Source organism: Neoarius graeffei, chromosome 26 (genome assembly GCF_027579695.1).
Source record: "Neoarius graeffei isolate fNeoGra1 chromosome 26, fNeoGra1.pri, whole genome shotgun sequence".
Classification (NCBI taxonomy): domain Eukaryota; kingdom Metazoa; phylum Chordata; class Actinopteri; order Siluriformes; family Ariidae; genus Neoarius; species Neoarius graeffei.
This window is the reverse complement of record NC_083594.1, coordinates 55,235,921-55,251,845: the sequence shown is the minus strand read 5'-3', so window position 1 is coordinate 55,251,845 and position 15,925 is coordinate 55,235,921. Positions and strand designations below refer to the sequence as shown.

At 40.0% G+C, this 15,925-nt stretch overlaps 1 protein-coding gene across 1 annotated transcript; it reads left to right on the top strand.

The window, feature by feature from the left end:
* The first annotated feature begins 3,889 nt into the window (after positions 1 to 3,889).
* LOC132874151 (myosin heavy chain, fast skeletal muscle-like) lies at positions 3,890 to 15,701 on the top strand. The gene is made up of 39 exons (XM_060910115.1): positions 3,890 to 4,090; positions 4,220 to 4,363; positions 4,816 to 4,972; positions 5,128 to 5,155; positions 5,411 to 5,522; positions 5,605 to 5,697; positions 5,787 to 5,850; positions 6,122 to 6,220; positions 6,348 to 6,451; positions 6,538 to 6,676; positions 6,777 to 6,895; positions 6,980 to 7,129; positions 7,217 to 7,387; positions 7,465 to 7,771; positions 8,021 to 8,088; positions 8,577 to 8,664; positions 8,784 to 8,901; positions 9,056 to 9,179; positions 9,784 to 9,920; positions 10,019 to 10,274; positions 10,362 to 10,604; positions 10,899 to 11,075; positions 11,161 to 11,306; positions 11,399 to 11,489; positions 11,572 to 11,961; positions 12,153 to 12,279; positions 12,362 to 12,480; positions 12,791 to 12,987; positions 13,084 to 13,267; positions 13,358 to 13,523; positions 13,607 to 13,731; positions 13,813 to 14,121; positions 14,198 to 14,401; positions 14,488 to 14,613; positions 14,701 to 14,871; positions 14,975 to 15,079; positions 15,158 to 15,253; positions 15,378 to 15,509; positions 15,618 to 15,701. Exons 1-39 carry the CDS (start codon positions 3,890 to 3,892, stop codon positions 15,636 to 15,638), a joined length of 5,808 nt encoding a protein of 1,935 aa, XP_060766098.1. The 3' UTR covers positions 15,639 to 15,701.
* The last annotated feature ends 224 nt before the right edge of the window (positions 15,702 to 15,925 follow it).

The following is a 15,925-nucleotide window of genomic DNA, read 5'->3' as shown; positions in this document are numbered from 1 at the left end:
ATGAATTTTGAATTATACCAGCGAATTCTAAAGGAAAATGTCAGGACATCTGTCCATGAACTGAATCTCAAGAGAAGGTGAGTGATGCAGCAAGACAACGACCCTAAGCACACAAGTCGTTCTACCAAAGAATGGTTAAAGAAGAATAAAGTGAATGTTTTGGAATGGCCAAGTCAAAGTCCTGACTTTAATCCAATCGAAATGTTGTGGAAGGACCTGAAGCGAGCAGTTCATGTGAGGAAACCCACCAACATCCCAGAGTTCACATACTTTTGCCACTCACAGATATGTAATATTGGATCATTTTCCTCAATAAATAAATGACCAAGTATAATATTTTTGTCTCATTTGTTTAACTGGGTTCTCTTTATCTACTTTTAGGACTTGTGTGAAAATCTGATGATGTTTTAGGTCATATTTATGCAGAAATATAGAAAATTCTAAAGGGTTCACAAACTTTCAATCACCATTGTATTAATATCAAAAATATTTTGAAAGAATAGAAAGGGAACAGAATCTCACACATTATCATGGAACAATAATAAAAAAATAGAAGTGGAGTCCTATTAAAATGATTAAGTCATCAATTGTCTATCTTTTAAAATAATTCTATTAATAATCAATAAAGTCATTTTCTAACAGTGGTTGTTTTCATAGAATGCTTATATTTTGAAAATTAGGTAAAGGCATGCAAAATGCCATGTAAAGTATTTAAATTTGGTGAAACATACAGTTTATGAAAATTAACTGTTACAATTAATTTTATGAGAGAAAAATTTTCAGCACTTATCAGACCTGTTGAGCTGCAGAAAAGTTTTTTTTTTTGGGGGGGGGGGGACTGGTTCAAGAAACATTGCTGAGCAATTCATCAATGTTCACAATGAAGTGCTATAAAGATAAAAAGCCAAAGCACAATATAAATACAAAATACATTACATTATGTAGCTTCCTACTGATGAAGAGTTTCCACTAAAGCATGCAATTTCAACTACATTTGTTAAATTTCATACCTAAATCAAAGCTTTGACATACGGTACTACAAGAACAGAGGATATCTTTCAGATAGGACTTGCATTCACAGTGCTATAGCCTACATTCATACAAAGAAAAAAAAGCGATATGGCTCTAAAAATAAATAAGGCGACTGCTGTGTGATGCCAAAGCTGCACTGGGCAGCAGAGGACTTTCATCCAAGTAAACATTAAGACAGACATTTCGGATGGTCATCTGTAGCCCAGTTAGTCATCATGGAGACATTTCTGTTCTAAAGCGAATGCCCAAAGAGATCTACACACCGATATTTCAATATTAAATATCAAGAATTTGTGAACTAGCTGTTCCATTGTCTGAACATTCTGAAACAAAGGTGTTCTAAAAAAATGGGATTTGTATTTTATACAGAAATGTATGCTGTTTTACATGTAAAAAATTTACATATGTTTACAATTTTAAAATATGATTTTACTATAATAAATATAGTCATTCAAATGAAAACTACAAAGCTATCAAAATGCATTTGTGACAAAGCCAACAACAAAAACTGACATACTATTAAAGTGCTATAAATCATGCCCAATAATTTATAGAGAAAAAGAATCACTGACCATAAGCCCAGAAGACCTTAAAACCATAAATCTTTACTCTGAACCTAAAATCCCCATTTTACACCGACTCCACCAAGACCGAGCTAATTTTATGTCAACCAGTACTTACTCAGAGACTGCCAGAGAGCATCTGGGAAAGTTTAGCAGAGCCTGGCTAAACTCTTTTATACACACTTCAGAAGGGGACTAAAATTCCTGAGTCCTGAGACCATAGCCAATTTGGTTTCTCTATCCATATTAAACCCTAATAAGAAGGTTAAGCAAAGATAGGGTTTCAGAAATTAAATTTATGAATCCAGCTCATCGTAGGCAACAACTTCAAAACCATAACTGCCTTGTCATTATCTGCCAAGTGTGTATTAATACTACATGTTAGAATATGGTACTGGAAACTGATCATTGGATTTCTGTGTATTTGATATTCTACTCTCAAAAACAGTGAGGTGAATTGGCAACTCACTCCGATAAGTACGTAAATGTAGTGCGTGAATGTGTGTCCCAGACAGGGTGTGTCACAGCCTCACCCCTAATTCTCCAGAGATACATAAGGATAAATCAGTGAGTGAAGATGACTGAATGAATTTCAGTTCAGGTTTTCTGTCAAGCATTTTGGTGGCATATCTGTACATGTACAAACATTGCTAAATTTCTGCATCTGTGGGCAGCTTAGAGTAGGTCAGGAAAAAATCTTATAAAGTATCATTCATTTTGAATCTGTTTTTAGCCCTGGAATTTGAATTGAATCTTTATGGCATTTTATAAAGGACACATGATATTGCCAGTTTCCTTAGAGGAATGATGCTTGTGTCTTGTAAAAATATTTATAACATGAAAAGATCGCTGTGCCTCTGCAAGAGAACACCAGTGATAAACCTGAGCCTGGCTTTCTTCAGTGCCAAACGCATTAAAAAGCATACTCTTCTTGTGACCTTAGAATTATTTTAACATGGTATAACATTCAAATTTAAAAATAACGGTGCCTGAAGACTCAACTTGTACAAGCAAGTGGCCCATCATATTGATCATTCAAAACTTTACCAAAAAGTTAATGCATTTTCATCTGTCTAGTTGAGCTCTGCATTTTAATATGTTCAGTTTTAACTGCATAGACAAACTTAAATTACTTTGGAGTACTGAAACCAAAAGAATATTTATTCCCTGATTTAACTGAAATCAGATCAAAGAAAATAATTCTTTGACAGATATTAACATTATAAGAAAGGAAGCACTGCGATAACTTTTCCACAGAAGACTAATTTCATTATAGAATATGATACACAAACATGCATCACACTTGATGTCCACTTAGGGAAGAAATACATCATGGCTGAATCCATGACCAAACTTAGCTGGTTGGTTCTGCTGAGTAAACAAGAATATTGCTATATAAGACTGTCCACCAAGGACTGAGGCTACCTCAAGCACCCTGAAAAGGTGAGCGATTATGTGTGTCTTTAACGTGAATGTTTCTCATATTTAAAAAAAAAAGTTTTTTTCCAGATCTTATAAAATGTTGATATTTAATACTAATTTAATTTTCAGACAGTCTATAAACTGTCTTCTAATTTTTACAGTATCCAACAAGTGCCAGTCCTGTTCTGCCTTTGATTTCTATATTAGTCATCAGCTAAGGTAAGGCACTGCAGATGTCATGTTCATGAGAATATTCATGCTTCTGAAAGTTGGCAAGATCTGATTTAAACAGCCAAAGAAAATTAAGTTTAATTTAAAAATTCAGGGCGGCACGGTGGTGTAGTGGTTAGCACTGTCACCTCACAGCAAGAAGGTCCGGGTTCGAGCCCCGTGGCCGGCGAGGGCCTTTCTGTGTGGAGTTTGCATGTTCTCCCCGTGTCCGCGTGGGTTTCCTCCGGGTGCTCCGGTTTCCCCCACAGTCCAAAGACATGCAGGTTAGGTTAACTGGTGACTCTAAATTGACCGTAGGTGTGAATGTGAGTGTGAATGGTTGTCTGTGTCTATGTGTCAGCCCTGTGATGACCTGGCGACTTGTCCAGGGTGTACCCCGCCTTTCACCCGTGGTCAGCTGGGATAGGATCCAGCTTGCCTGTGACCCTGTAGGACACGATAAGCGGCTACAGATAATGAGATGGATGGATTAAAAATTCCATGAAAATGTTAACTGAAAATCTAGAACACTCACCAATGGCGTGAAAACTAGGCATGTATTATGTTGCAGTTCAGTACAGAGAAGCAACTTCAAGTATCTCAGGTGAGCATGATATCTGAATTAGAAGTATAATCTGACTCCCCAGGAACACACCGCCACCATGGGAGATGGAGAAATGGAGTGCTTCGGCCCGGCGGCCGTCTACCTCCGGAAGCCGGAAAGAGAGAGGATTGAGGCTCAGAACAAACCTTTTGATGCCAAAACAGCAGTTTATGTGACGGATGCAGCTGAGATGTACCTCAAAGGTACACTGAAGAGTAAAGAGGGTGGCAAAGCCACTGTGGAAACTCAGGGTGGAAAAGTAAGTGACAAGTATTAGACCCAATTAATCATTTAATTCAATTATGCATGCCAGCATAGAGTATTTAATCTCATTGAGGGTGCTTGAACAAACTGTGTTGTTAAGAAATTATTTACTTTTATTCCACAGACTGTCACAGTTAAGGACAATGAAATATTTCCAATGAATCCTCCAAAGTTTGACAAAATTGAGGACATGGCCATGATGACCCATCTCAGTGAACCTGCTGTGCTGTTTAACCTCAAAGAGCGTTACGCAGCATGGATGATCTACGTAAGAATCACTCAACTTTAAAAAAATAGTTTTATACATACACATATATATATATATATATATATATATATATATATATATATATATATATATATATATATATATATATACACACACACACACACACACACACACACACACACACAGGGTTAGTCAAAATTATGTTAACACTTAAATGGTAGAAACCAATCGGATCTGTAGTGGAAGTTAATCAATGGTGTACTGCTGCACCATCTGTAAGTAGATACCTGACGTCACTATTGGAATGTCAAAAAAGGAGGGCCCAGTTACGCCAGCAGCAGTCACAGCGCACCACACATTCAGGAGAAAAATAACCCATTAGTGTTAACATCATTTTGACTAACCCTGTGTGTATATATATATATATCACTGAAATCATCACTGAAATATATCACTGAAATAATTGAAAATTTAATTTGACTCTTCTTCAGACCTACTCAGGGTTGTTCTGCGTCACTGTGAATCCCTACAAGTGGCTCCCAGTGTACGACGCTGTAGTTGTAACTGGATACAGAGGCAAAAAGAGGGTTGAAGCTCCACCTCACATTTTCTCCATATCTGATAACGCCTATCAGTTCATGCTCACTGGTATGATTTTGTCTAACCACTTTAAAGGAAATCAGAATAAAAAAATAACTGAAGAAATGATGTCAGCAGAATTACTTTCAGAGAGCGCACAAAAATGATCTATTAAATGGGTGCATAAATAATGCAACTTGTCTCACAGTTCTTTGTTCTTTTAGATCGTGAAAACCAGTCTATCCTGATTACGTAAGTTCAAATTTAGATCTGAAAAATCTAATTTACCACGGTGTTTCAAACTTAAAAAAAAAAGCCACGGTAAACCTACTTACAGAAAATATTTTAGAGCTCATATTTGAGAGAAGTTTTGTTTTACTTTGCTCTGAGTAAAGCCTCCACCTTTTACATGAAAAACCACCTCTGACTTTACAATAAAGATTGAAAGTGCTGAAGCACCTTTTGTTTTCTAAAGTAAAGACCATTGCTTATTCATTTTACCACCAGTGGAGAATCTGGTGCAGGAAAGACTGTGAACACAAAACGTGTCATTCAGTACTTTGCAACAATCGCCGTGGCTGGACAGAAGAAGGCAGAGCCTGTTCCTGGCAAAATGCAGGTCAGTTGATGGATTGACTATATGTAGCACCTAATAACATTTTTGTCCAATTTCTGTTATAACCATCTGCTATTGTTGCTAGGGGTCACTAGAAGACCAAATTATTGCAGCCAACCCCCTGCTAGAGGCTTATGGTAATGCCAAGACCGTGAGGAATGACAACTCCTCTCGTTTTGTAAGTAGACACATAAGCTCACACAATAAAGATGAATTAAAGGAATATAAAAGTACAGTGCTTTAATCTGCAATGCTTTTGTCTTTTAGGGCAAATTCATCAGAATTCATTTTGGGCAAACTGGCAAGCTGGCCTCAGCTGATATCGAAACATGTAAGTTCCTATCATTCATTCTTGTAAGTTGTGTGAATTCCTGGTGACAGCTGGTTGCATGCATGCAAGCATGGCTAAACATTTGTGCAGAAATCTGCACTGGAATTGAACAACCAGGATTATACACACACCAGTATGGAATAATTGAAACTTAGATATTTATACTATGATAAAGGACACACGATAGAGATATTGTGCATTTTAAATAAACCCATTAACAACAGTATTCTGCAAATGTAAGAATGAATGCATTACAAAAAAACATTAACAGATCTGCTTGAAAAGTCAAGAGTCACTTTCCAGCTGTCTGCTGAGAGGAGCTACCATATTTTCTACCAGCTCATGACTGGACACAAACCAGAACTGCTCGGTAAGAAAACATCAAAGCCATAATGCTACTGGGTGTTATTATCGATAATATTCAGCATGTCGACAGTGTGACTTAACCAACTAATTAATTTATATTATTATTTATAATTAATTTTTGCCCAACATAGAGGCGCTGCTCATCACCACCAATCCCTATGACTACCATATGATCAGCCAGGGTGAAATCACAGTCAAGAGCATCAATGATGTGGAGGAGTTCATTGCCACAGATGTAAGCACATTTTTTTGATTTTGAAACAATTTTTTAAAAATGCAACTTTTTTTTTTAAATTGTCCCTCCCCTACTGTCCACTATAGACAGCTATTGACATCCTTGGCTTCACTGCTGATGAGAAACATAACATCTACAAGTTGACCGGTGCTGTGATGCATCATGGAAACATGAAGTTCAAGCAGAAGCAGAGAGAGGAGCAGGCTGAGCCTGATGGCACTGAGGGTACAAATAAAATCACAAGATTTACTGATTCTGTCAATATATAAATGTCCTGTGTAGGTGGCATTCCTAATTATTAATAGACAATCTTTTTTCATTCCAGTTGCTGATAAAATCGCCTACCTTCTGGGCCTGAACTCAGCTGACATGCTGAAAGCTTTGTGCTACCCCAGAGTCAAAGTCGGAAATGAGTTTGTGACCAAAGGCCAGACTGTACCTCAGGTAATTTGTCATTATTTACTATCAGGAAGGAGAATGAAGGTTTGAGATATCCGCAAACTAAACTTCTCTGGGTAATGTTTTCAGGTGAACAATTCCACCATGGCCCTCTGTAAGTCCATCTATGAGAAGATGTTCTTATGGATGGTCGTCCGTATCAATGAGATGCTGGACACAAAGCAACAAAGACAGTTCTTTATTGGTGTGCTGGACATCGCTGGATTTGAGATCTTTGATGTAAATAATTGTTTTCCTCCCTGATGAGTGCTCAGGTGGTTTTCACAAGACTTTGGCAATGTCTAATATACTGATCTACTGTCACAGTTCAACAGCTTGGAGCAGCTCTGCATTAACTTCACAAACGAGAAACTGCAACAGTTTTTCAACCACCACATGTTCGTGCTGGAACAAGAGGAGTACAAGAAAGAAGGTATTGAGTGGGAGTTCATTGACTTTGGTATGGACTTGGCTGCCTGCATTGAGCTTATTGAGAAGGTAAGAGGTCCCCCCCCCTTCCTCAATAAAGCTTTTGTGAATGTTTTGTTTCATAAGCACTGTATTTCTTCCATCAGCCAATGGGCATCTTCTCCATCCTCGAAGAGGAGTGCATGTTCCCCAAGGCTACAGACACATCTTTCAAAAACAAGCTTCATGACCAGCACCTTGGAAAATGTGCCTGCTTCCAGAAGCCAAAGCCTGTTAAAGGCAAAGCTGAGGCCCACTTCTCCCTGGTGCACTACGCCGGCACTGTGGACTACAACATTAGCGGCTGGTTGGACAAGAACAAGGATCCACTGAACGACTCTGTTGTGCAGCTGTATCAGAAGGCAGCAAACAAACTGTTGTGCCACCTGTATGTAGCACACGCCGGTGCTGATGGTAAGTTTAACACTGATTATTAGTTTCAACTTCATTAATAGTAACTATAAAAAAAATATGAAAAATGCATCATCTGTAAAAATAACTGAAAAAAAAAATCACCTTTAAATAATTACACCCATTGTACAAGCAGATTCAGCTAAAAATCAGACTCCTCATCCACAGTAATTAAGGTGTTTCTGGACTGAGAAAGTAAGCGTACAGTGAGATAAAGAAAACAATAACTGATTAATTTTAACTTGTCAACAGCTGAAGCTGGTGGAAAGAAAGGCAAGAAGAAGGGTGGTTCCTTCCAGACTGTGTCTGCGCTGTTCAGGGTGAGAACAAATTAACAGAAACTACGTTAACATGCAAAGGCTTAGTGAATGCATTCCACTTGCAGATTCCACATTTTACATACATGTCACAAGTGGAGTCACAAGTCCTGTCAAAGCTACCATAAGAGATCGAAGAGTCCTGTCAGAATGCAATCAGTTTCACATCATCCCAGAGTTTACAATTTCTTTGCTTCTGTTCATAGGATGTCTTCATTACTCTGTTTCAAAAATATTAGTCAGATTCCCATCTGAACTCCATGCAATCCCACAATTCATTTTGACATTTTAAATTCTATAACATCTGTAACGTTTAATTTGTTTCCTGAACATGTGTTTTGCATCTACAATGTAGCTCAGCATTGTTCAGAATTTATGCAAAGATTAAATTTACAAAATGTATACTCGATTACTTTGGGTTTCCCTCTTCCAGTTTAGGGGTATACAGGTTATTATTATGATTGCTAAAGTGGTAAATGTAAAACTCACAGGAGAACCTGGGCAAGCTGATGACCAACTTAAGGAGCACTCACCCTCACTTTGTGCGTTGCCTGATTCCAAATGAGTCCAAGACTCCAGGTGGGTATTCTTATTTTCTTACATTCGTATTAGTAAATACACAAAAAAAACCATACCCATGAATTTCTCTGACTGTAAGACTGTTTACTTATATTGCACCATTACACTGGACACCGTAGGTCTGATGGAAAACTTCCTGGTCATCCATCAGTTGAGGTGTAATGGTGTACTGGAGGGTATCAGAATCTGCAGAAAGGGATTCCCCAGCAGAATCCTCTATGGTGACTTCAAGCAGAGGTAATCTGAATCACAGTATTTATATCAAGGTGATTTACAGTAATGGGAAAATGCCTGATAATAACTTTTACCACACATAATACCAAAGGGTTGCTGACCAAGAAATGAAAACGCAGGTGCATTATGTATTCTGGAATACGTGTTTCACTTTCAGATACAAAGTCTTAAATGCCAGTGTCATCCCAGAAGGACAGTTCATTGACAACAAGAAAGCTTCAGAGAAACTCTTGGGCTCCATTGATGTGGATCATACCCAGTACAAGTTTGGACACACCAAGGTGTGCAGTTTTCTTACAGCAAAAATATTAATGCTGGTACTAAAAAGCCATATCTCATCTCATCTCATTATCTCTAGCCGCTTTATCCTTCTACAGGGTCGCAGGCAAGCTGGAGCCTATCCCAGCTGACTATGGGCGAAAGGCGGGGTACACCCTGGACAAGTCGCCAGGTCATCACAGGGCTGACACATAGACACAGACAACCATTCACACTCACATTCACACCTACGGTCAATTTAGAGTCACCAGTTAACCTAACCTGCATGTCTTTGGACTGTGGGGGAAACCGGAGCACCCGGAGGAAACCCACGTGGACACGGGGAGAACATGCAAACTCCGCACAGAAAGGCCCTCGCCGGCCCCGGGGCTCGAACCCAGGACCTTCTTGCTGTGAGGCGACAGCGCTAACCACTACACCACCGTGCCGCCCCTAAAAAAAAGCCATATGTTCTAGAAAAATGAAACTCAAGAAAGCATCCACCATTTAAATTCTACAATACCCAATAGAAATTATACCACAGGATATTGTGTATTTCTGTTGCTGTATTTTTCTGGTACAGACTCACATCGTCATTCCCCCAAAAAAATCTTCTTGAACTTCCAGGTGTTCTTCAAAGCTGGTCTGCTGGGTACCCTCGAGGAGATGCGAGATGATAAACTAGCAAATCTGGTAACCATGACTCAGGCTTTGTGCCGTGGCTACCTCATGAGGAGGGAGTTTGTGAAGATGATGGAGAGGAGGTATGTTTAGATGAACAAAGCATGAAACCCAAGTGCAAAACAAACAAAAATAAACAAAAAGGTAGGCGCATACTGACCCTGTTCATCTAAAATTCCAGAGAATCAATTTATTCCATTCAATACAACATCCGCTCATTCATGAACGTGAAACACTGGCCATGGATGAAGCTGTACTTCAAGATCAAGCCTCTTCTCAAGAGTGCAGAGACTGAGAAGGAAATGGTTGCCATGAAGGAGAACTTTGAGAAAATGAAGGAGGACTTGGCAAAGGCGCTGGCCAAGAAGAAAGAGCTTGAGGAGAAGATGGTGTCTCTGCTACAGGAGAAAAATGACCTGCAACTCCAAGTAGCATCAGTAAGTCTGGTTTTTTGGAGTCTAATTAGTATGACTCTGTAGAATAGGAAAAATAAACTCACGATAATAAGCCAACTGAATCAACAGGAAACGGAAGGCCTTGCTGATGCTGAGGAGAGGTGTGAGGGGCTCATCAAGAGCAAAATCCAGCTTGAAGCCAAACTAAAAGAAACAAATGAGAGACTGGAGGATGAGGAGGAAATCAATGCTGAGCTGACTGCCAAGAAGAGGAAACTGGAGGATGAGTGCTCTGAGCTAAAGAAGGACATTGACGACCTGGAGCTCACCTTGGCCAAAGTGGAAAAGGAGAAACATGCCACTGAGAACAAGGTTCGTGTGTTGAAATACACTGTAAATTAACATATGCCTGACGTTACACTTGTGTGGATTCAGCTACTAAATTCAGACCGTTACTACGGTTAAGTCTTTCAGACTCCACCCTTGTAAATCTGATCTTGAATCTTGTATGAACAACTGAAAGGGTAGTAACTGAAATTTATAATATCCCTACTAGAGATACCTGAGAATATATTTTCTACACTAAACATGCAGGGCAGCATAAATCCTATTACTCACGCAGGTATTTACCTTGGAATAAATTGGTTCTGAAATTCTTTTGCACAGGTCAAGAACCTCACTGAGGAGATGGCATCTCTAGATGAGAGCATCGCCAAGCTCACTAAGGAGAAGAAAGCCCTCCAAGAGGCACACCAGCAGACTCTGGATGACCTCCAGGCAGAGGAAGACAAAGTCAACACTCTGACCAAATCAAAGACCAAACTTGAGCAACAAGTCGATGATGTAAATATCTTTACAATATTTAAATTAATGAAAGGTTTAGCAGCCATCAGTCAGGTGTTTTATGATGGTTTTCTATAAAATTTAGCTTGAAGGTTCACTGGAACAAGAGAAGAAACTCCGTATGGACCTTGAGAGAGCCAAGAGAAAGCTTGAAGGTGATCTGAAACTGGCCCAAGAGTCAATAATGGACCTGGAGAATGACAAGCAGCAGTCGGACGAGAAGATCAAGAAGTATACAACAATTCATGATACAAATAAAAGTCTAAATGCATCCAAATCTTAAAATTAAAAATGTGAATGCATCTATTATTTTTGCCACATAGGAAGGACTTTGAAATAAGTCAACTTCTGAGCAAGATTGAAGATGAACAGTCACTGGGTGCCCAGCTTCAGAAGAAGATTAAAGAGCTCCAGGTATTACTTCTGTGAGAAATAGTAAAAGTTAGGCTTGTACTGTAAAATTAGAATGTCTAAGGTATGAAAACCAAAATTTTAGGCTCGCATTGAGGAGCTGGAGGAAGAAATTGAGGCTGAGCGTGCAGCTCGCGCTAAAGTTGAGAAGCAGAGAGCTGATCTCTCCAGGGAACTTGAGGAGATCAGCGAGAGGCTCGAGGAAGCTGGAGGTGCCACTGCTGCTCAGATTGAGATGAACAAGAAGCGTGAGGCCGAGTTCCAGAAACTGCGTCGCGATCTGGAAGAGTCCACTCTGCAGCATGAAGCCACGGCTGCTGCCCTCCGCAAGAAACAAGCTGACAGTGTTGCTGAGCTTGGAGAGCAGATCGACAACCTTCAGCGTGTCAAACAGAAGCTGGAGAAGGAAAAGAGTGAATATAAGATGGAGATAGATGACCTCTCCAGTAACATGGAGGCTGTGGCAAAGTCAAAGGTATTTAGAATCCGCATTAAGATACAAAAGCAGAAACTGGAAAAAAACTTAAATACTGTATAATCCTGAAAGAAAAGTGTTTGGTTTAATTAACAACTAACTGCAAAGATTGGTTTTTCATAACTGATTAATTTTCATAACTAAGTTCGAGCCAAATTAATGTACTTTTGACAATATTGTTCTTTTTCCAGGGTAACCTAGAAAAAATGTGCCGCACCCTAGAAGACCAGCTGAGCGAACTCAAGGCTAAAAATGATGAACATGTTCGTCAACTGAATGACATCAGCACACAAAAAGCACGCCTTCAGACTGAGAATGGTAAATTAAATCACAATAAACCAGAAAATTCTGCAACTGCAAATGTTCCATTTTGGTAACAATCTGTCTACTCATATTTTAGGTGAATTTAGCCGTCAGTTAGAGGAGAAAGAAGCACTTGTTTCTCAGATGTCCAGGGGAAAACAAGCTTATACACAGCAGATTGAGGAACTCAAGAGACAAATTGAGGAGGAAGTCAAGGTAGAACATGAATCGTTTGATGCAAATCTAACAAATATATTTTGCGATAGCTTGCGAATACCCAGGTACGAACACATTAACAATAATAGATTTAGCTACATGATATTACAGGCATTTAGCAGACACTCTTCTCCAGAGCGACATAAAATATACCCAGAGCAGCCTGGGTCAAGAGCACTTCAGCCATTCCTGCTGGTCCAATGAATCAAACCGGTCACCTGTTGATCCCTAAACTGCTTCTCTAACCATTAGGCCACAGCTTCCCACCCATTTTATTGTTTCCCAAACTAATTTTATTGTTTGCTTCTAGGCCAAGAATGCCCTGGCCCACGCTGTCCAATCAGCCCGTCATGACTGTGATCTGCTCAGAGAGCAGTTTGAGGAAGAGCAGGAGGCCAAGGCCGAGCTTCAGCGTGGAATGTCCAAGGCCAACAGTGAGGTGGCTCAGTGGAGAACCAAATACGAGACCGATGCCATCCAGCGTACCGAGGAGCTTGAGGAGGCCAAGTAAATTAAATCGAGACTGTTAAAATAACCAAAATTAGTTTACATAAACTAAAGATTGTTGACAAACTGACCATTACTTCATGAAATTTTTCACAGGAAAAAGCTTGCTCAGCGCCTACAAGAGGCAGAGGAATCCATTGAAGCTGTGAACTCCAAGTGTGCTTCTCTGGAGAAGACCAAGCAGAGACTGCAGGGTGAAGTGGAGGACCTCATGATCGATGTTGAGAGAGCCAATGCCCTGGCTGCCAATCTTGACAAGAAGCAGAGGAACTTTGACAAGGTGGATATCTCTTACTTGACCAAAAACACACAAGTTATTAAACTGGTACAAGCACAAAGTTCACGTGATCCCATTTAACACGGCATTTAGGTCTTGGCAGAATGGAAGCAGAAGTACGAGGAAGGCCAGGCTGAACTGGAGGGAGCTCAGAAAGAGGCTCGCTCTCTCAGCACTGAACTCTTTAAAATGAAGAACTCATATGAGGAAGCTCTGGACCATCTTGAGACTCTGAAGAGAGAAAACAAGAATCTGCAGCGTATGTTACTCAAATATAACTACACCTTTTTTTAAGAGTTACTGTAAAAATACTGCGTTCAACTGGATTTTTCTTCCCCTCAGAGGAGATCTCTGACCTGACTGAACAGATTGGAGAGACTGGAAAGACCATTCATGAGCTGGAGAAGGCAAAGAAGACAGTGGAAACTGAGAAATCAGAAATCCAGACTGCTCTTGAGGAAGCTGAGGTAAGCCTGAATATAAACTGCCCATATATAGATGAGAATGGTTTGACACAAAATTGCTTAACTTTCAAAATTCTCCTTTAGGGCACACTTGAGCATGAAGAATCTAAGATCCTTCGTATCCAGCTTGAGCTCAACCAGGTTAAGAGTGAGATTGACAGAAAACTGGCTGAGAAGGATGAGGAGATGGAGCAGATCAAGAGAAACAGCCAGAGGGTGATCGAGTCCATGCAGACTACTCTTGACTCTGAGGTTAGGAGCAGGAATGAAGCTTTGAGGGTCAAGAAGAAGATGGAGGGAGATCTCAATGAGATGGAGATTCAGCTGAGCCATGCCAACCGCCAGGCTGCTGAGGCGCAGAAACAGCTCAGGAATGTCCAAGGACAGCTCAAGGTGGACCTCCATCTTTTAACTTCTGTGGTTAAACACATCTTGAGGCATCAATTAACAATGATTCCTTTCACATCAGGATGCCCAACTGCACCTTGATGAGGCTGTCAGAGGACAGGAAGACATGAAGGAGCAGGTGGCCATGGTGGAGCGCAGGAATAACCTGATGCTGGCAGAGATTGAGGAACTGAGAGTTGCACTGGAGCAGACAGACAGAGGCCGCAAAGTGGCTGAACAGGAGCTGGTTGACGCCAGTGAGCGTGTGACACTGCTGCACTCTCAGGTTAGCTGTTACAACATAGACCTTTGCTGTCCATTTTACATCACTTGGTAAATCATTATAATGGTCTTCATGTATCACTGCAACAGAATACTAGTCTCATAAACACCAAGAAGAAGCTTGAGGCTGACCTGGTTCAAGTACAAGGTGAGGTGGATGATACTATCCAGGAGGCCAGAAATGCTGAAGAGAAGGCCAAGAAGGCCATCACAGATGTGAGTGTTCAAGAACATAGATTTTTTTCCTTCAAAATTGTCTTTTAAAAAGGCATGAAAAATAAACCTGACACTTCCATACACTAGGCGGCCATGATGGCCGAAGAGCTGAAGAAGGAGCAGGACACCAGTGCTCACCTGGAGAGGATGAAGAAAAACCTTGAGGTTACAGTCAAAGATCTGCAGCACCGTCTAGATGAGGCTGAGAGTCTTGCCATGAAGGGTGGAAAGAAGCAGCTCCAGAAACTGGAATCTAGAGTATGTTGAACTTATTATACTATGAAAAGAAATATCCAAAGTGTTTACTCATAGGATGCTTTGTTTTCTATCCCACATTCATAAGATGAAATGTCTCTTCTAGGTGCGTGAGCTGGAAGCTGAAGTTGAAGCTGAACAGAGACGTAGTGCTGAATCTGTTAAAGGTGTTCGCAAGTATGAAAGAAGAGTGAAAGAGCTCACCTACCAGGTATTACATGTACTTAAGTACATGTACATCATGTAATTTCAAGTAAAATAATATCTAAATTAAGGTCAATCTCTTCAGACTGAGGAGGACAAGAAGAATGTGAATAGACTGCAGGACCTTGTGGACAAATTGCAGCTCAAAGTGAAGGCCTACAAGAGGCAGGCTGAGGATTCTGTAAGTTTCCTAATGGATTAACGACACCCTACATTCACTATGAGCAATATATCAGACTGCTTGCCCAAGTCCAAATATACTCTGTTACCAGCACTAACTGTGACGATGTCCATCGCTCTCACAGGAGGAGCAGGCCAACACTCACCTGTCCAGGTACAGGAAAGTGCAGCATGAGCTGGAGGAAGCTCAGGAGCGTGCTGACATCGCTGAGTCCCAGGTCAACAAGCTAAGAGCCAAGAGCAGAGATATTGGAAAGGTATGTTCTATTTTATAACGAAATTTGATTTCAGTTGTAGAATTTTTAAATAAAAACCTTGCGCATATTTAAAAACCAAGTTTTATAATCATGTGTATCACTTTTTAGAGCAAAGATGTGGCTGAATAAAAGATGAAGACCAACGTCACTGGGCAGCAACAAGCAACCATATAATATATGTTTCTTGTTAATGTCCATGTATAAACTAAATTAAAGAAATCTGCATCAAATACATTCAGTTCCTTGCATCTTCTTTACTTGGGAAAAATCACTAAAGCAGACAAATTCAGATAGACACTTAACTGGAAGATGAAGAGTAAGTTAGGAACGATATCCATTATCTTTTATGAAACATTCTCTTGGAGTACACCATCATCCAAATACATACACCAGCAGGTACATTTAACTGTTCAAAG